Raw genomic sequence first — 21,306 nt, forward strand, 5'->3', positions numbered from 1 at the left:
ATACTCCTAACAGAGCTATAATCCAGAGATTGGTTTATTGAGTAGCATTTTATGAAGACAGAATAACAGTCCCACCAAAGTCAAGATTCATTATATCAATTGTCCCATCAAAGCCCCCAGGAATGCTACTCTGTAGTGAAAAGAAATTGAATGGGTCATTCTCCACATAAGAAAAAAACTAAAGTGTTTTGAAGGGATCATGGGCAAGAAAAGAAGGAAGGTGAAAGAAAGCTGAGAAAGTGAGATATCTGAAAGGAGGGAGGAAGACAGGGCAAAAGGAAAATTTACAAAGAAATAATTCTGCTCAGCATCATCTGAGGACACATTCCTTGACCATCACGCCACCACCATCAATCTCCATTTGCAGAAAGCTCAAGGGGCAAACCCAATGTTAGACAGAGAGGGGCTCCTTTGTGCTGCAACCAAATCATTTCCTCAAGTAGAAATTGATATACTTCTGCATTCCTCAGTCATATTTTAGCCATCTGGTTTTATAGTCATTGTTTTGTCTGGCTAAGACCCTTTCTCATTTATTGTAGTTCAAAAGGAGATGACTTCCAGGTTAGACAATGTGCTCAAAGAGGCCTTAGGGGCCTGTCCTCCCCTTCAACCAGATGCCACTTACCTAGGTAGCTGGTAGGCACCAACCACCTTGCAGTTTTGTGCAGCCCACATTTTATGACAGCTCTGAATCAAGTCATTCTGAATAAATAAGGGTCAATTTTATCCCTCCGGGAGGGAAAAGCCCTTTAAACAATAGACATTATTGCTGCATCAAGCTTAAAAGATACATAGAAATGAAGAAAGGACTGTGTGGGGTTTATCAGGGAAAAAATAATGAAGAATAAAGGGAATAAAGAAGAGAAAACAGGAAAAAGAAAAGGTAAGCAGGACAGGGGAGCGGTGAATAAAAGGGAGTGAGTGGGAACAAAATGGTATCATCCACAAAGTGCTTCTTTCACCAAGGAGAGCTGCAAAGTCACCCCATTGTTTTAGATGGTAGAAATGCCTGCCTCGGATGCATAAGCCTGCTTCTCCCTCTATTCTAGATTCATTCATTCCATGCCTGCCCACCTGTCCACTTTAAGCAACACTGAATCTTGCCACTCTATAGCTAATATTGAGTTACAGGAAGAGTTGCTACAGGACCAAGAGGCCAGGCCCCAGCCTAGGGGAGCTTCTCATTATTTTTCTCTAGGCACATCCCCAACTATGAAAATCCTAACTTGTTATTGGGGGTGAGGGTGGGCAGTTTAGATGTCTAGCAGGTGTACTAAGTTTCCTCAAATTTGTCAGATAATAAACCAGAATTCTAACTAAAGTATAGTTAACTTTAGAAATAGTCCCATTCATTTCATTTCGCTTTGCATTCATTCTTTTATTTGTTCCTCCACAAACACGGATTCAGCTCCTTTTCCTTGGCACTGGGGATACATAGTCTATGGCTCCCCATCTAGAGAAGGAGAGACGAGCAAAGCAAAAATTAGGTCCAGATTTAAGGCCGAAGAATTTGTGTCAGTGCATTCATGTGCATGTCTGTGTGTGCATGTGTGTTTGTACACATGGGTACAGATGCAGGTATGAGTTAAGGTATGTTGCAGCCCTGGATAAATTGTGATGAGGCAAAATTTGTCTTTCTAAGTTTTGAGCTGTACTCATTTCAGGCTTTTCTGGACCAGTCCCATGAAACTTTACAGTTGTTCTCCTCCACCTAGGAACAAAGAGTACGAATGAAAAGACGTGGAAGATCCTGACTGCTTTTCTCAATACTGAATTTACTCCAAAATGACAGCTTCCATCCCAATGTATTTCTCATGTTTGCCCCTTGGAAAGTCCTAAAACAGAGAACTGACGAGGTTGGAAGAGGAACAAAAAAAGCCATCACATTTCTTATAGCTCTCTCTCCCTCCCACAGTACCTAATCCCACCTCTAAGATCTCCTGTTTTAATTAATGGCAAAGAATAATAGAAAATCTGATAGACTGGGTGAAAAAGTCCTACCTTTAGTATTTGCTAACATTGTGACTATGGGAATTTATTTTATTTTTCTGATCCTTGGTTTAAGTATCTAAAAATCTGAATGATACCACAAACTTTATAAGATCTGCTCTAAAAATTAAACGAGAGAAGAATAATAATATTCCTACATGTACTGAACACTTACAAAATTATAGGCATTGTGCCAAGATTTTTACACAATTATGTATTTAAGCCTCATAACAACCCCAAAATGGCATTTGATGGATCAGAAAACTGAGGCTAAAAAGGGGTTAAAAACACATCCAAGATCACATAATAGTGAGCAATGGAATTGGGATTCGAATCCAATTTTTTTGTTGTTGTTGTTTGTTTTTGAAATGGAGTCTTGCTCTGTTGCCCAGGCAGGAGTGCAGTGGCACAGTCTCAGCTCACTGCAACCTCTGCCTCCCGGGTTCAAGCTATTCTCCTGCCTCAGCCTCCTGAGTAGCTGGGATTACAGACACCTGCCACCATGCCTGGCTTTTTTTTTTTTTTTTTTTTTGGTATCTTTAGTAGAGACGGGGGTTTCACCATGTTGGCCAGGCTGGTCTCAAACTCATTACCTCGTGATCTGCCTGCCTCAACCTCCCAAAGCGCTGGGATTATAGGCATGAGCCACCGCATACCTCCCTGTCCCACAAATCCAGTTTTGTCTGACTCTAAACCTGGTGTAACTTACTTAAGGACCAAATTATACCTGGCACATGCAGGTACTCAATAAGTGTGAATTCCCTTTTTATACTCCCTGACGTGTGAATGTCAGTGACTTTCATGGCTTCACTACAATTGTCTACTCCCTCCTAGGTTGACTTTTAGTAGCTCCCTTCTTGAAGATGAGCAGGAATCTGCATATTTAGACCACTTCTTTAAGCATCTCTTTTTAAACAGATGTGTTGATAATGTAAGGTTTGGGTAATGAGATTTTCCAGACCATAAGCTGCTAACTAAATTAATTGACAAACGTATTTGCAATAAATAAAGGGATGATTACATGTGAAAACAATCACAAGGACCCACTGAGCTTGTGAAGAAATATTCTGACCCACACAGCAGGAGCATCTTACTCTCAGCTACAAACGACCAGCCCAAAGGCACAAAACAAGAGCACCTCTGAAATTGCTTTAGGATAGACAGCTCTCGTTGGGGATTCAAAATACTGAGTGATAAGTCCCACTGTGGCTGCTTACTACCTCTGTGACTTTGGGAAAGTTACATAACCACTCTGAATCTCAGTTATTTCTTTGTAAATTATAAGCACTTGGAATACTTGATTTTTTAAGGCCCTGACCAGCTGTAGCATGCGATGATTCTGTGTCAGCTGACACTTGTCAAAATCATGATTTCCTTGTCTAGTGGTACCCTAAGATGTTCCTATGGTCAAAAATAAATTTAGCTTTGCTTCTGAGATATGTGATTTAACACACTCAATCTAGTACTATTTTGAGGAATGAGATGAGGTGATAAATGTGATGGTACCTGAAGTGGGCCCAAAGCTTTTTTGAGATGGAGTTTTTGCTCCTGTTGCCCAGGCTGGAGTACAATGGCATGATCCCGGCTCACCGCAACCTCTGCCTCCTGGGTTTAGGCGATTCTCCTATCTCAGCCTCTCAAGTAGCTGGGATTACCGACAAGCACCACCACGCCTGGCTAATTTTATGTTTTTAGTAGAGATGGGGTTTCTCCATGTTGGTCAGGCTGGTCTTGAACTCCCAACCTCAGGTGATTCACCTGCTTTGGCCTCCCAAAGTGCTGGGATTACAGGCATGAGCCACCATGCTTGGCCCAAAGCATTTTTACAGGATAAGAAACTAATAAAAGCACTAACCCCACCACCACCATAAATGTACCAGTGAATCCTGCCAGTCACACAAACCCATAGTCCATATGTGTCACAACATCTGATATTCATGTGAGTTACTGCATTGATAATACATGCATTCTCCTTGGAAGGACGTGGCCTGCTTCACAAAGACCCCTGTGAAGTACTGGAAGTCATCCTTCCTTTCAGTGAACACAGAACCCTCTCCTATCTACCCCCACTTCTCTCAATGACTGCTGGATTAACTCAGCAAGGAACTTAAAACCACAATAGATGAGAACTGGTTAGTGAAACTAGTGATGTTTATCCTGAGAATGACTGACAACATTTCAGTGAAAAACATGATAGCTGTCTTTGAATAACTGAAGGTCTATTGTAGAGGAGGGTTTTAGCTTGATCTGTTCTGGACATCCCTAGGATCCACGGCACGATAAGCACCTAGTGAAGGTTTTGTTTGTTTGTTTGTTTGTTTGTTCGTTTGTTTGTTTGAGTGAATAAATCCCGTATAGCTCCCAAAGCCTAAACCAAGGCCAAAAGAAACATTCTGAAGATGGATGATGGCTATGGTTGCACAGCAATGTGAATGTGCTTTATGCCACTGTATTATACACTTCCAAATGGCTAAAATGAGGCCAGGTGCAATGGCTCATGCCTGTAATCCCAGCACTTTGGGAGGCCAAGGTGGGCAGATGGTTTGAGCTCACAAGTTTGAGACCATCCTGGGCAACATGGTGAAAATTCATCTCTACAAAAAATACAAAAATTAGCCGGGTGTGATGGTACATGCCTGTGGTCCCAGCTACTTAGGAGGCTGAGGTTGGGAGGATAGCAGGGGTTGCAATGAGCTGAGATTACATCACTGCACACCAACTTGGGCAAAAGAACCAGGCCTTGTCTCAAAAAAAAAAAAAAAAAAAAAAAAAAGCTAAAATGGTAAATGTTATGTTATGTGTATTTTATCACAATAAAAAAGTGTTTACAAGAACAGAAAACCAAATACCATATGTTCTCACTCATAAGTGGGAGCTGAAAAATGAGAACACATGGACACAGGGAGGGGAACATCACACACTGGGGCCTGTCAGTAGGTGGGGGGCTAGGAGACAGCATTAGGAGAAATACTAATGTAGGTGATGAGTTGATGGGTGCAGCAAACCACCATGGTACATGTATACCTATGTAACAAAACCACACGTTCTGCACATGTACCCCAGAACTTAAAGTATAATAATAAAAGTGAAAAAATAAAAATAAAAAGAGTGTTTCAAAAAAGAGACTTCTTTTTTGTTATAGTTATAGTGAAAGGAAGATTTTTAGACTACTTAGCAACATCCAAAAATGGAATGGCTGCTTCATGAAGAGGTGAGCATCCTTGTTACTGAGAGTAGTAAAGTATATCAATCACAGAAGAGAAGACTCAGGAGTGGAAGACCCAGAGATCACCTCAACATTTTCTTGGGTGACCTTGGGCAAGTTACTTAACCTATCCTTGACCCCAATTCCTCAGATATAAATTAAGAATGAAAATAGCACATATCTTATGTCGTTATTGCAAAGATTAAATAAGCTAACTACTGCTAAGCATTTAGTACATCATATGGAGATCAGAGTACATATTCCTAAAGAGTCTACACAGCAATTTAGGAATTTTGTCCAGGGGTATATATGCATCAGATACTGAGTTAGACTCAAAAACCTCTGAGGTCCTTTTCAACTTGAAAAAATATGAATGTGTAAACTCTGATAAAAGAGTCACCCCCCACAACCCCTAATAAATATTTTATAATCTATATAGATAACAGAACTGTTATTCATCATTTTTTTTCTTCTTCTACCTCTACTCTCAATACTTGACTTTATGGATTTCCACAGAAGGAGGCTCCACCTTATAGTGGCTGAAGATGCTAAGTTGCTTGTGAAAGTTTCATTACAGACCGAGCCATGGGACAAGGAGATCAGAAACAACTAACTGGCCGATGATGAGCTCCTGCTGAGCAACATCAAGCTACTACAGGAATGATGACATTAGGAATCAACGGCTATCTTCAGACCCAGAGAGGATGTTTTCCAGGATGGGGAGAATTCAACAAAACAAACATGGCAGCAGTTATCTTTTCTTTACAACATTGCTGATGGAGATAAACAACGTGCCAGCCTTAGCTGGTGTCAGTATGTGGCCCAAGGCGACTGAATGAAAACAATATTCAAATACCAGTGAGCCACAGCAGTAGATTTCAGACAAGGGGCCTGCAGAAAAGACTGAAATCTGAAATGCACAGGTCTTTCTTACCCTGCAGAAACAAAGAGGGGGAGCATGCTAATCCCACAGATTTCATAAGGCTTCTGATTTACTGGCCCCTTAGAAGGCTCTGTTGGGGTTTGTCATTTTGATGAGAATGTCTTGCTGTAAAGGTTAAACATGCTAAGAAGCATGAAATGATCTTCTCCAAGAAAGACTGCATCTGCTTGGCAGAAAAATAGCCGTCCAGTAGCCCACAGAAGGGGGTCTTTCAAGAGCCACTTATATTGAGAGGTCCAGCCTCAAGTTCCAAATATACTTGTCACTCCAGTATCCTCTCTGTTGGGCTGGGTTATTTGTTGGGGTAAGATGGGATGAGTGATGAAAGAGAAAGAGAAGAGAAATAGCGGCCGGGCGCGGTGGCTCAAGCCTGTAATCCCAGCACTTTGGGAGGCCGAGACGGGCGGATCACGAGGTCAGGAGATCGAGACCATCCTGGTTAACACTGTGAAACCCCATCTCTACTAAAAAAATACAAAAAACTAGCCGGGCGAGGCGGCAGGCGCCTGTAGTCCCAGCTACTCGGGAGGCTGAGGCAGGAGAATGGCGTGAACCCGGGAGGCAGAGCTTGCAGTGAGCTGAGATCCGGCCACTGCACTCCAGCCCGGGTGACAGAGTGAGACTCCGTCTCAAAAAAAAAAAAAAAAAAAAAAGAAGAGAAATATATACATATCTCTTCCTTCTACACTTCCTGTCTCTAAATCAGTTGCCAACATTTCGAATAAAATTTATCAATTAGAACAAATTACTGGAGACTTACCAAATGACTTTGCTATAATGGCATGACTACTGCCTAGAAGATCATGAGACATAAAAGTATATCTTCACAAATATGCACAGATGCACAGATACATATGTATTTCTTTGAAAAATCCAATAAACTGGAACCAAAATGAGGGACTAGGAACATTCTATTCTAAGCCGGGTGCAGTGGCTCACGCCTGTGATCCCAGCACTTTGGGAGGCCAAGGTGGGTGGATCACGAGGTCAGGAGATTGAGACCATCCTGGATAACATGGTGAAAATCCGTCTCTACTAAAACTACAAAAAATTAGCTGGGCGTGGTGGTGGGCGCCTGTAGTCCCAGCTACTTGGGAGGCTGAGGTGGGAGAATGGCCTCAATCTGGGAGGCGGAGCTTGCAGTGAGCTGAGATAGCACCACTGCACTCCAGCCTGGGTGAAAGAGTGAGACACCATCTCAAAACAACAACAACAATAACAAAAAAACCATTCTATTCTATTCTATTCTATTGGCCACTCATTTCCTACCTGGAGGCCTCAGTTTCTTCATCTAAAATTGGGGGTGGGTGGTTTTGCTAGATAGTATCTGAGCATCTATTCTACTGGCAAGGTAAGTAATTATACAACCCTTTATATTCTGCCTGGTTTTCGTTGGGTCAGTCAAGTTTTAGGTTTTAAGTTTGGGACTTCTATTCATGATTACTACATGTTTGCTGCTTTTTCCTCTTAACAATCCTTGGTGGGATTAAAACAAAACCCATGATAAAATAGAAAACTTCTCAGAATCTAGAGGAAAACTATCCACATGTGCTCTATGCACAGACACATACATAATACTCAGTATCGGGTGTCATCACTATAAATCCCAAATGAGAGACCAGAATAGGGAGAAGTTCAAAATATGATTTTTCTGTCTCCAAGGAAAAAATCTTCTAGCTTAATTTCAAATACAGCCAGTTTTACAAGACAAAGAGAGACAAACTACAACTCATTGTTTCTACCAAATACATGCCAAAGCTTGGTTGAGATCACCACAGTCACAACAGATCCTCTTAATGCAATTCTTTAAAACCCGGGATTACAAAAGAGTCACATTTAATTCCAAATATGCCATTTAAAGTATGAGGAAAAGCATGCTTTGGTATGTTCTCTTATAGCTCAACCTTCTCAACGTTAACCTGTACATCATATGCCTTAAACATAGAAATAAGACCTGGGTCATTTCCACCACACAAGAAAAAAAATGGAATAAAAATACCAGCCGGATCATTTTTTCAATTCTTGTATTACTAAATTCCAGATTCTGAAAGGAGAATATTGGCTTTATTATCTACATGAGCACATTATACACTTTGATTCTACAATGGAGCCTCACAATAAGCCAGTTAAACACCCACCACCAATATTGTCAGTGGTAAATATTGAAATGGAGGCAGAGAGAAGGTAAATACATATGTTCTGAGTGGGACCAAAGCAGGTATAGGTTTGACTCTCAGCTACGTCTGCTTAATGGTCACCACAGTCCTCCCCACTCCTCCTAAGAATCTGCCACTGATTCAAGATGGCTCAGAAGAAAGGAAGAAGCAAAAGGTTTCTATGGCCAGACACTCGCTCTTATCCAATTTCAGCTGTTCTTTAGCTGTGTATAATTGATTACTAACTAAGTCCTATTGACATTGCCCCTTTTTTATTTATCAGATATATTCGAAAACTCGACCTCCGCTCTCCTTCCTTCAGGGAGGGCTCTTATCTCTCATTCCTGAATTAATACCAATGCACACTGGACTATTATATGCTGACCTGTTGGTCTTCTGTCTTCTCTACTCAATTTATCTTCTGCCACAGTGATCTGACCTGGTTATCCCATTGTTAAACGTGGTATGCCTCCTATAAGATAATGCCTAAACTTCTTGAGAGAGCAAAATGTTTCATGGCTGGCCTTGTCACCCCTACAGTTGCACCTTCGAAAACTTCCCCTCAAATCCCTCCTCCTCACTCTTTAAGCCCTACATGCCACCCACATGGAAAACTTACTGTTTATTGAAGTCACCTTTATACATCTGTTCCTTCTGCCTAGAATATTTTTTCCCTGCCTGGTCTGCCTGGGAGATCTTTGATTCTCCACCAAGCCTCAGCTCTAGTGGCACCAGTCTGTGATGCCTTCCATGATATTTCTCCCGGCACTGATGTCACCATTCCTCGGATACCAGAATATAATGGCAATTTATGAGAACCACAATCAATGCCTTTGTGTCCCAAGTGCTCAACACAGTCCCTGGCACGTAGCACTCAGTAGGTATTCAGAATGAATTGGGTGGCCCTTGATTTCTTCATGTAGAAAATGAGGATAATAATATGCAGTCTGCAGAGTAGATGTGAGGGTTAAATGACTCAGTACATATTAAGAACCAAACATAGAGAAGGCACATCATTTTTTTCAATAAATACTAGGCCTTTTAACTTTCCTTTCCTCTTAATCCAAACTGTAGTGAAGAAGGATTCACCTCTCTGTGAAAAGAAACATGAAGCCAGAGATGCTAGAAAAGCCTGCAACAATCCCCTTTGTGTTGTGTTTCAAAGCACTTGTTTCTCATAATTTAGCCACATTTCAATTTATTGCATTATTATGGGCAGATGTCTGCTCGCAGTTAAGCTGCTTTGAGCACACGCAGTAAAAAAGATACAGAGAGGCAATGTAAATGGCCACCAAGTCCCTGCATTTGACAGCACTGCAGTCAGCAGCAGGTGTGCTATGGTTCATAAGCAGCTGTCACGCACTGCACCAAAGTGCTGACCCTCACATTCTCAGGTTGAATGTAGGTGTAGGTGTCGATTCTTAAAAGATCTCCGAAGTCCCCAGCCTGTCCTTCTTAGACCTCACGCCTTCAAGACTCTAGAATAACTAGAATCTATAACCCTGATACTCTTTTTTAGAGAAACAGGACCAGCTGTGATCGGAAGTAGCTCAGACTCTCACCTGGTGGCATAACTCTCAGCTAGGGTTCATGTACTATGGAAAAGCTTCCTGGAATCATAAAATCCTGTGCTTGTGGAAAGGGAAACTTGCAGAACTGGAAGTTAAAAAAAAAAAAAAAAAAGAGGCTGAATCTGTGCTCTGCTGTGGCTGTCAGCAGGGATATACTTGTATGACTTAAGCAACAACAGAAAAGAAAAAAAAAAAGTGGAGACATTTTGATTTTTGTCAATGAATTGTACATTTCTTGGGAAGCCCCTTTCTCAGATACATGACTTTATCTATCAAAAACAGTAAACAATGGACCAAAGAGGAAACAGCCTTTTAGTGCTCTTCAGAAAACTAACGTTCTATTCATTAATCCCTCAATTAAAACTCAGGTCTGATGAGCCTGAAGTGTACTCAGTACACCAAGGTATTCATTTTCTTAGATGAATGAATCAGGGAGATGAAAATTTCATTGCAGTGCTGATATAACTAAGCCGAGTCCTAATCCAGACAGTTCTGCGGATTGCGAGGAACAAGGACTCACATTCCTGTCCTGCCCTTCATTCACCTTTCTCTGTCTCCTCGGGATAAGGGAAGACATTGCCAAGCTGATGACATTTGAGAATCAGAGTTTTAGAGTTGAAAAAGCCCAGAGAGAGCGTGAAACCCAACTGCTTCATTATAGTCTTGCAGAAAAGAAAGGTCAGAGGATCCATCTCCAGGTCAGACATTTAAATAAAGGATCTGGAAACCTATGAGGGATGAGGGTACAGCCATAACACAGATTCCCCTCCTCAATAGCATTAAGACCAGTAAAAGCAACTACCATTGTTATATTTGATCTAGGAAGCCCAGGTTTCTGTTATTCCCATACCAGTGAGATAGTCTGAGCAAGACCTCCGCGAATCCAGAACTAATTATAAAATGGTATATAATATGCATCATATCTTGCTTTCTAATTGTTATCTTTTTCTTTCCTGTGATTATTCCTTGAATCATTGACATTGGTAGATTGCATTAGAGTTTGCAGATTATGTCTCTATCCCCTCTGCTGTGCTGTGAGCTCATGGAGGACAGAAAGTGTGTCTCCTATTAATATAAATGTATAGCCTCATTAGTTCACAAAGCCTGACACAGAAAAGAGCTAAATACCTGTTTATGGAATCTCTATATTAATGTTGAAGTTAATTCCAAAGAGGCATCATAGCTTCATTTCCTACAGTTTTGTGGACCAAAAGCCACTGAAACTAAAGCTACTTAAGTAGACTGTGTTGAGAATATAGAAATTTTAATAATTTAACTTTAATAGTCGAAAGAAGATATAAAATGAATATATATTTTTCATAATCATATACTACATGCTATGTAGTTGTCCAAAGAAGCGATAAGCATGATTTGATCTAAATGATAGTGATGGAGGAGAGAGTGGACAGAAGTAGGATAGGTTTACATGAGACATGGATGAGACTTGCTGAGATAGACTGAATATCACAGGACGAAAATAAAAGAAAATGCCCAAGGACAGTGGGGATGCCATTTACCAAGATGGGGAAAAACTGAAAGAAAAAGAAGTCTGGGGCAGGAAGGAAGACCTCACGATTTCTGCTTTACAGTGATATGATTAAGCTGTTCAATGATACGATTAAGTCCAACAGGACTTCACAGGATGCAGGTGGTCTTCCAGTATATTAAAGAATTTCAACCTATCTGATTAGAATTAAGTTGCTATGTATTAAGTAGCTATTAATTAAGTAGCTTAAGTTAATCTATCAGATAGCAAAATGGAGATTTCAAGTAGACAACTAGGGATATAAGAATCTGGGATTTCAGGGAGAGTTCCAGGCTAGAGACCTCAATTTGGAAGTCACTAAAATATGCATGACCTTTAATATCATGGCAAAGGATAAGAGCACCAAGGGAATTGTGCAGGCCAAGGAGAGACCTAAAACAGAAACCCTGGAGCCCTCCAACATTTAATAACCATCTAGTATATGTATATAATAGTACATATGAAGGAAAGGCTGCTCAATGTAATGGAAAGCCTGATGGATTAGGAATCAGGAATTCTAACCATTCTATAGCTATTCCAAGTTAAACTGATATTGACTTAACTTCTCAGGGCTTCCAATTCCTCATTTACCAAAACAGGAATGAGGTACAGGTAACACTAATGGTATCCGCCAACCCTACTATTTTCCCTATTTTCTTTTCTTCTTCTTCTTTTTGTTGTTGTTGTTGTTGTTGTTGTTGTTGTTGTTTTGAGACAGAGTTACTCTGTCACCCAGGCTGGAGTGCAAATGCATGGTTTTGGCTCACTGCAACCTCCACCTCCCAGGTTCAAGTGATTCTCGTGCCTCAGCCTCCTGAGTAGCTGGGATTATGCCCGGCTAATTTCTGTATTTTTAGTAGAGATGGGGTTTTGCCATGTTGGCCAGGCTGGTCTTGAACTCCTGACCTCAGGTGACTCACCCATCTCGGCTTCCCAAAGTGCTGGGATTACAGGCATGAGCCACCACACCTGGCCTCTGCCAACCCTAGCATTTTCCTATGACATGATTTCCATGTGGCATATATGTAGCATTTCAGTGACACAATCCAGCCTCATCGAAGACTGATGTCTCACCCTTTCCAGGCAGAATCATTTGCTGCTGCTGCTGCTGCTACCCAGGATCACATAGAAAGGTTGCCTAAAAAGGGAGGCCCTCAGTGGAGAGGAGCAGCAGCTGCATGCCTTTCCCACTGGAACAAGAGTCACTGGAGAGAAGTGAAAATATTTGTATTCTTCATGTTCAGCTTGTGCATATGTCAGATAAATGTTGTACTATAGGTTATTTTTCTTGACATTGGGATGAACTTATGCTGAGCTTTATTTACTTTCTTGCCAAATGAATGCCAGCATATGTTTAGAAAAAGCCATTCAGGAAAGAGCATAGATTCAGCAATGCTCTAAAATTTAAGCTCCATGACCTACAAATAAATCAAACCCTTGGCTTTGCCTTACTGGAACTTGACACTCACCAATTGAACTAGACAGTTTGGCTATACCAGCAAAGATAAGATGTTTTCTCAGGTCAAGTGATCATATCTCCTTAAGTAGAACTAACTCCAGAGCAGGCTAAAGACCAGCTATACTGTTTCCTCTGTCCAACAGGACTTCACTGGATGGCAGGTGGTCTTTAAAGACTGTCCAACAGGACTTCACTGGATGGCAGGTGGTCCAGGACTTTAAAGAATTTCAACCTATCTGATTAGAATTAAGTAGTTAAAACAGGCCTTTGCTTTTTAGGTCATGGAGACGTCTCTCACATCACTACGAATAGCCAACCAAAATAACTAGCGCAAAACAGTTGGGATGAGTAGAGACAGCTACATCTTAGAATAGCAGCAGATTATGATGAAAAAAATCTAAATACAATATCAAGCCGATTTGTGGACGTCAAGATTTAGAGTAGCTCATCTTTGCAAGCAGGAGAAGCACTCTTATGGGGGTAGAAACAGGAGTTATCCAATTTTACTATAAGAGAAATATACCCATGCAAATTAATCTTAGTATCATATACACAAACACTTTCTACTTCCCAGGCCTTATTCTCTGACTCTCTTATCTTTGGCTAATGACTTTGGTCCAGGAATTGTCTCTTAGACGTATCTGTTGCTGACTTTGCTTGGGTCATTGGGCTATTTTGATGTAGTGTCTAGTGTCTGACCTAGGCCATGAAAACTCCAGTTTTCAGCATTCCATCTACGCTTTCTTCAGTGTATATACACAAGTGCTTCTTTCTAACACTCCCATTCATGTATGGGCCCGGTGATACCAAGGGACTCACCCCCAAGGAAGTTCCAGTAGAGAATACAGTTTGAGCTACTGGGACACACAGCCTTAAGAACTGTCTTGGGCTTAACACATTTAGTACAAATGATCCATTCTAGGCTTAGAATTGATTCTAGAATGCTTCCACATAATAAAAATTAGAGAGAGAATGGCAAACTGAGTGACTGTGTTGACGTTGTTATGGTGAGTGGCGCAGGGCTCCTTAATCCAAAAAAGATCCCATTCCTGTATAGAGAATGCCCAACACATTTTCTTCACTCTTCTTCAGAAGTGCCTAGAGTGGATGCCTAAAGTTAGAAATAGGAGACCTAAAATCCAAAAAACCTTGGATCCCCTTCTCTGGGCCATCACTCCTTCCATATAGAAGTGGCCACTCTTGCCTGTTTGTCCTACTGTTTCCCTATAGACATCTGCCATAACATCAACCACATGTTAAACATTTCTCACATTTCCCTTTGCTTCTCTGGGAGGACTATACACCCCTTGTTCAAAAGTAAAGGCTGTGTCAGGTTGGTGTTTCTGTTTTGGTTTGTTTGTTTGTTGCATTTCTAACCTCAAACATAGTGCCTGGAACACACCAGGGCTTCAATCTATGTCAATATCCTGCAGGAAAAATGAACAAAAGATACTCAAAAGAATCTCCACTAAGGAATCAGTTTCAATAAAGAAAAACAATGTCATTGGGAATCTCAACTTTTCTTTGCTAGCAGAGAAGAGTCCTATAATTTTTACACTCCACTGATTCATTCTGAACATGGTGTCAGGAACAATCCAGGGGCAAAAAACAATTAGTAGGGGAACAAAACAATCAGTTGAACTGTCTGGGATTTGAGCAATGTATACATCAAGTATCTTAAATTTGCTAAGCTTCTTCTCATTTGGCCAGAATGGATAACTCTTGGCTGCACTGCACCAAGAATAATTGTCCCTCATATATCCCCAATCAGCTGCCTTCCAATGACTAGTCAGAAGTGACAATGTAAAAGGTGCAGTGACTTTCACTGTTCTTGGCAAGTTTTGGACCAACTCCCATTGATTCACCCTTGAAATGGGTGAGCTCAGAGACACCTTGTACAGCTGGCTACAGTCACTGTGTCCTGCCTCTGACAATCACAAGGCCCTTGAGTTAAGCAGAGACCCAAGAAGAAGAAGTGAGACGTCTGAGATGACCTTTATATTGCCTTCATGGGTAACAGAAGATCCGCAACACTTTGGCAAACACCAAAACTGTCTCATGCATCTCAGAGACAAAATGACCTTTCTATCTTCCCCAGCCAGCACCAGAGTAGGTTACCCTACAAAGATATTTGGTAAGAGCCCAGGCACCTGAAAGACTGACCAGCCCCTTGTGGCCTATTTCTGTCCCGCATGGGTATTTCCTCATCATAGCTCCTGTTCTAGCAGTTGCTGACTTGAAAATTCCATGAATTTTAATTTTAATTCCGTATGCTCTAAGAAAGCTCTCTTTTCCTCCTTTGTCCTCGTGTCCCGTATTCTATTTCTGATCTGACTGTAAGAAGGTTTGTAGTTCTCTTGAAATATACCTTAGCTAGTAACACAGTTGGCCCCACAATTGGCTTCACAAAAACCACGCCTTGAAAACTGGTCATTCAGCCCTTGTTCCAGGCCTGGCCCAGGATCCATCCACATCACCTATCTTCTGATAGCTGGACAATTTCTGGCCACTGGCCACTGGTCTGTAGAGATGAGACCCCGCAGGTCTCTTCTCAAAATGTTCTTCTCTTCTCTAAATCTCCATGTCCTTCTTTTCTAACATGCTACTGTCTTACATCATCTTATTACAGCTTATTATATAGATGTCTGAACTCCTCAGCTAAATAAATGATAAACTTCTTAAGGGCAAGAACTACGTCTATACAGGTACAGCATTCTCAAAGCCCTAAAGCTATACCCTTAGCAAAGACTTGGTCTTGATGCAAATTATCCTTTCATAGAATTTAGAAGCTGACAGCCTGTGGACTTGATTCGGTGTGCTTGGCATATAAAAAAATAGACCAAGTTGCAATCTGCAAACAACTTGACAGGAATCTCCTTGTGTTGATGTTGTCCCTCTTCTTGCCTTTATCTCTTGCCTTTACTTAAACTGTAAATCGGGTGCAATTGTCAGGTACTGAAGTGGTGAATGAAAAGGGAATCCTCCCAGCATTCTGACCTGGTCTACAGGGTCAGCCCTCATCTCTTTGGTCCCCTCTCATGCCCCTCCTCCCCGCCTCCACAGTTCCCCAATTCCATTCCGGACATTTTTCAGAAAGGAACAAAGCATCCAGTTCATTCTGGACTTTGTTCAAGTCCTCAACTGTGTCAGGGTTGCTCACTATACGGTGAACCTGTATAGTATGTTGGGTCTCCTTGCAAGGGCCTCCCAAGCTTCTCTATACCTTCTCTTTAATGATGCTGATGAGAATAATTATGACTATAATAATCATTAACATTAAATGCTCAGGGACCTATTAACTCATTTAATCATCATCAGTATCTTGTGAAGTAGGTGCCTGATCATTTCTATTTTACAAATGAGGAAGTCAATCTCAAAGATATTGACTACCATGATGAAATTACCATCACTGTATGAGGGCTAGATTTCTCACCCAGTCTGGTCCCAGAGTTTATGTTCTTAACCAATACATCACTCTGCCTCTTATAAAACTCACCATGTTTGTAATCAGTTATTTAATGGCTAAGTATTCCACTAGGCAGCAAGCTCCATAAAAACAGAGATGAATCTGTCTTGTTCAACATTGTATTTCTAAAGCTGAACCCAAGAGTTAGCTTGTAGAAAGCACTAAAGAAGCACAAGTCAAATGAATGAGTAAAACAGCCAGTTGGCTAACCCCCCTTGGAGTCCCAAAAGAGAATTACTTACCCTCTCTAAATAAAAAATATTTAATCAAAAAGTATCATAATCACAGTAATATTTATTAGAAAGCTTCCCTTTCTGCAACTCAGTCTTAGCCAAACAAACCCAAGCATTCAGAACTAGAAAGGGTACAGTCTGGAAATCAGTAAACCCAAAAACTCTTGGAAGAAAGAAAGTGCAGGTAGGTGCAAAGGCTTGGGCTGTCCAGGGATCCAACTATAAGACACCAGCCCCACTCAGGCCCTCACTTGCTATCCTCCAGGCTGACTCACCCCTTTCGCAGGTTCTTCCCCAGTATCCAGTACCGGTGCAGTCACAGATGAAGCGGTTCCAGCCGTCCTTGCACACAGCATTGTTCTTGCAGGGGTAGCTGTCACACTGCTTGGCGCTCATCCGTGAACAGGAGGACTTGACACCCGCAGCGTTCTGCATCTCTGCCAGCTGTCGAATGTTCTTGCTGCGCCCATCAATGAACAGGTCGCGAATGCAGCCCACGTAGCCATAGTTGAGCATGGCAGTCCACAGCTCGGTGGGGAGAATAAGGCCAGCACGGTTCTCTGGCAGCCCTCCCAGGTACATGTCTCCTTCCAGGTCCAGGATCTCACTCTCCCCACTGGCGGTGAATGGCGTGCGCCTGCTGTTCACTGATATAGTACCTGGGGTGGGAAGACAGATCTCAGGTGAGTCTGCCAGTTGCTTAACCAAATGAAAGAAGCCTAATAGGTGAGTGCTGAGACCAGCCACTGGCTGGCCAGGAGAGAACAATGCAAGCAAGAGAACTGGATGTTACAAGACAATGGAAAAGACAATGTAGGCCTCTTGGTTCCAATCTCTGCCAGGTAAGTCAACCTGGCCCTTAGGAAGACCCAGGAAAATCTCAGTGACCTGACATCTAGTGTATCTTTTCTCTACTTAACCCTCTTGACTGAGACCACACAGGTTGAGAGCAGCACAGTTCCTGCCTGTATTTAAATTTCAGCTCTAACATGTATGAGCTGTATAACCTTGAAGAAGTGACTTCACCCTTCTGTGCCTCAGTTTCCTCATTTGTAAAATGGGAAAATAACTGTCCCTACCTCATAGGTTGATGTGATTAAATGAGCAAATATATGCAAAGTACTTTTAAGAGTGACTGAGACAGAACGAGGCCTCTGTATGTTTGCCTGGGTTTTCTTCAAGGGCTCACCAACCCCGAAAAGATGGAACTTCCTCTTCTGTCTCTCCCTCCATGCACTGGTACTCTCTAGATTGGGCATTCACTACCAACCCTGCCAGTGAATATTTTGAGCATTCCCTGTGATACATTTTAACTGAAACATTATTACTTATTTAAGTATTTAATAAATGTGCATGGAAGACCTATTCTGTCTCTGGTATAGTTCTAGGCACTGAGATGAACTTGATAGGCATGTCTCTCCTCTCATTGAGCAGATGTTCCAGAACAGAGGGACAGAAAATAAATGATATGGTTTGGCTATGTTCCCACCCAAATCTCATTTTGAATTGTGGTTCCCATAATCCCTGCATGTTGTGGGACAGACCTGGTGGGAAGCAAATTGAATCATGGGGACAGTTACCTCCATGCTGTTCTCATGATAATCAGTGAGTTCTCATAAGATCTGATGGTTTTATAGGTATCTGGCATTTCTCTGGCTGGCACTGCACTTCTGTCTCTCCTGCTGCCATGTGAAGAAGGACATGTTTGCTTCTCCTTCCACCATGATTGTAAATGTACTGAGGCCTCCCCAGCCATGCTGAACAGTGATTCAATTAAACATCTTTCCTTTATAAATTATCCAGTCTTGGGTATGTCTTTATTAGCAGCACGAGAATGGACTAATACAATAAGTAACCTAATAAGTGAAATAAATTAGCTAAGGGCAGGTGCTAGGAAAAGAATAAAATGGGTGGTGTGCTAGCTACTCATGCATTCTACTTTAAAATGTAGAGTCGCTGAAGGTCTCTCTAGGCAGGTAAAAGTTAAGCTGAAACCAGAATGTTGAGAAGGATCCAGCCATGCAAAGTCCAAGAGAGAGAGCATGCCAGGCAGAGGGGATGGAACCTACAAAGGCCCTGAGGTAGGAAGTAGTGTGGCTAGAACAGAGAAGGCAAGAGGGGGTGAGCAGGAGATCAAGTCAGAGATAAGCAGAGCCAGGAAGGGGATGGAGTTTGGACAGCATCGAATGAGATTGTAGAAGATGAAACCCCACAAGCTAACCTGGGACCTTGAGAACAGGAAATTTCCAATTTCCCGAACTGGAAAATTAAGGAAATGGACTAGGTGATATCTAAACATCCTGTCAGAAATTTAAAAATAGGTATTTATTATTCTTGATGTGCTTTATTGGTATCAAGATAAATGGGTCGTGACATCCATCAGTCAGCCTTCACGTCTGTCTGATTCTCAGTTTCTTCAGCTATGAAGGGTATATAACCTGAAGGGCTGTGAAGATCAAATGAGATCAGGAATAAAACATATACACTTTAAAGTGCAAAGTCGGCTGGACGCAGTGGCTCACACCTGTAATCCCAGCACTTTGGGAGACCGAGGAGGGCAGATCACTTGAGGTCAGGAGTTCAAGACCAACCTGGCCAACATGGTGAAACCCCGTGTCTACTAAAAATACAAAAATTAACCAGGTGTGGTCGCAGGCACCTGTAATCCCAGCTACTCGAGAAGCTGAGGCAGGAGAATTCCTTGGACCCGGGAGGCAGGGATTGCAGAGAGCTGAGATCGTGCCACTGCACTCCAATCTGGGTGGCAGAGCTAGACTAGCTCTCAAAAAATTTAATTAATTAATTAAAGTTAAAAACATAAATAAAGTACAAAGTCAACACAAGAATAGAAACATAGAAAGGATATTAAGGGGAATTTAATAATCTGCTTCCCTACTCCCTCCTAGAAGTTTTCTCCTAGAGAAATATGCTTCGCCTTTTGTTTTTTAATCTTTCAAACACATATAACAACAATAATGTCCTGGCCACCATTTTAACTATTTTATGTGCATTTTTGGACTTGATCCTCAAAACAATCTTGGGAGGTAGGAGTTATTATTTTCTCTATCTTACAAAGGAGGAAGTTGAGGTCTGTATCTCTTACTATTTTCTCTGTTGCATAGTTTTCTTTCTTTACCCCTCACATGTCCACAGGGCTAATCTGATCACCAACTAAAACGGGGGGACATCTATTGTCATGTAGGGACAATACTAGAATCAATTTAAATTTTAGAGCCTTAAAGACAACTGAGGAAAATCTGTCCTCTGAATGTGTGACCATAACAGTTTTGAATGCACTTAACAAGTTCTAAGACTCACTTGCCCAAGTGAGGAGTGATTATAAAAGTTTTTCTAGATCACTGTTAGTCATATCATTCTTCAAGATTATCAGGGAAGGAGGCACCACATTTAGATACACTTGTTTTTATAACTACTCTTTAGTATAGATTTATAATCTAAAACAAGTTACCAGAAAACGTTCTCATGAAAAAAATGAAAGTCTAACAGATTGCATTAAAATTTTAGATTATACTGCTTTCATGGGACAATTGTTTATTTACTCAGTACATTTTTATAGGCTTTGATCAAATTCATCAGTAGTTCAAAAAACTGGCCAGGCCAGGCGTGGTGGCTCACGCCTGTAATCCCAGCACTTTCAGAGGCCAAGGTAGGTGGATCACCTGAGGTCAGGAGTTCGAGATCAGCCTGGCCAACATGGTGAAACCCTGTCTCTACTAAATATACAAAAATTAGCCAGGCATGGTGGAAGGTGCCTGTAATCCCAGCTACTTGGGAGGTAAGGCAGGAGAATCACTTGAACCTGGAAGGCAGAGTTTGCAGGAGCTGAGACTGCTCCATTGTACTCCAGCCTGGGCAGCAAGTGAGAAACTCTATCTCAAAAAAAAAAAAAAAAAAAAAAAATTAGCCAGTGCTTTAGCTCCCAGGTATGAAATTTAAGACTTCTGAAATTCAAACATATTTGTTGAAGTTGGGTCCACCAGTGGTTCAAACAACAAAAATTGTTCCACTACTTGAAAAAATATATATTGTATTAGGAGCAGACAGAAATGAACATACGGCAATTTTGTGTGTTTTAGCCTACCTGTGACATGGGTAGGTAACTTTTATGCTGTGCCAAGGTCTAGGTTAGTCAGACACAAAACCTGCCCACCATGACCTAACCTCAGAGATCCCAAACACATGCTCTTAAAAACCAACAGCAATGTTCTCTTTATAATTCTGGAACAGCTTTCTGACTCTGCCCTTGCTGTCATTTCACTGAAAAACAGAGAAAGAGAAAGAAAAGAAGAAGAAGAAGAAGGATGGGGAGTGTGGCGGGATTTAGCCTCCAAAGAAATTAATTTTGGGGGTGTTTTTCTGTGTAAAAAGAACACTATTCATTCTTGCTTAACGAGCACATTTAATTTGAAGGCTCTTGGTTCTGATCAGATTTCAGACAACCAATAAAGATTTCTACTGGGCAATAAAATAGCCAGGGCTGCAATCTGCCACCCGTCTGCCCTTTGCAAAGAATCCAAGAAAAAAACAAACAACCCCATCCAAAAGTGGGCAAAGGATATGAACAGACATTTCTCAAAAGAAGACATTCATACAGCCAACAGACACATGAAAAAATGCTCATCATCACTGGCCATCAGAGAAATGCAAATCAAAACCACAATGAGATACCATCTCACACCAGTTAGAATGGCAATCATTAAAAAAATCAGGAAACAATAGGTGTTGGAGAGGATGTGGA

General features: G+C 41.4%; 1 protein-coding gene across 4 annotated transcripts in view; it reads right to left on the reverse strand.

The window, feature by feature from the left end:
• Positions 1 to 21,306, reverse strand: part of NRXN3 (neurexin 3) — a 1,617,581-nt gene that overhangs the window by 1,117,218 nt on the left and 479,057 nt on the right. For all 4 annotated transcript variants that reach the window (XM_023185044.1, XM_031935746.1, XM_023185024.1 and 1 more), the window contains one exon: positions 16,823 to 17,206. In XM_023185044.1, coding sequence (XP_023040812.1) covers positions 16,823 to 17,206 — 384 coding nt within the window. The remainder of the gene's footprint in view (positions 1 to 16,822; positions 17,207 to 21,306) is intronic.

The sequence above is a fragment of the Piliocolobus tephrosceles genome, chromosome 6 (genome assembly GCF_002776525.5).
Source record: "Piliocolobus tephrosceles isolate RC106 chromosome 6, ASM277652v3, whole genome shotgun sequence".
In the NCBI taxonomy this organism is placed as follows: domain Eukaryota; kingdom Metazoa; phylum Chordata; class Mammalia; order Primates; family Cercopithecidae; genus Piliocolobus; species Piliocolobus tephrosceles.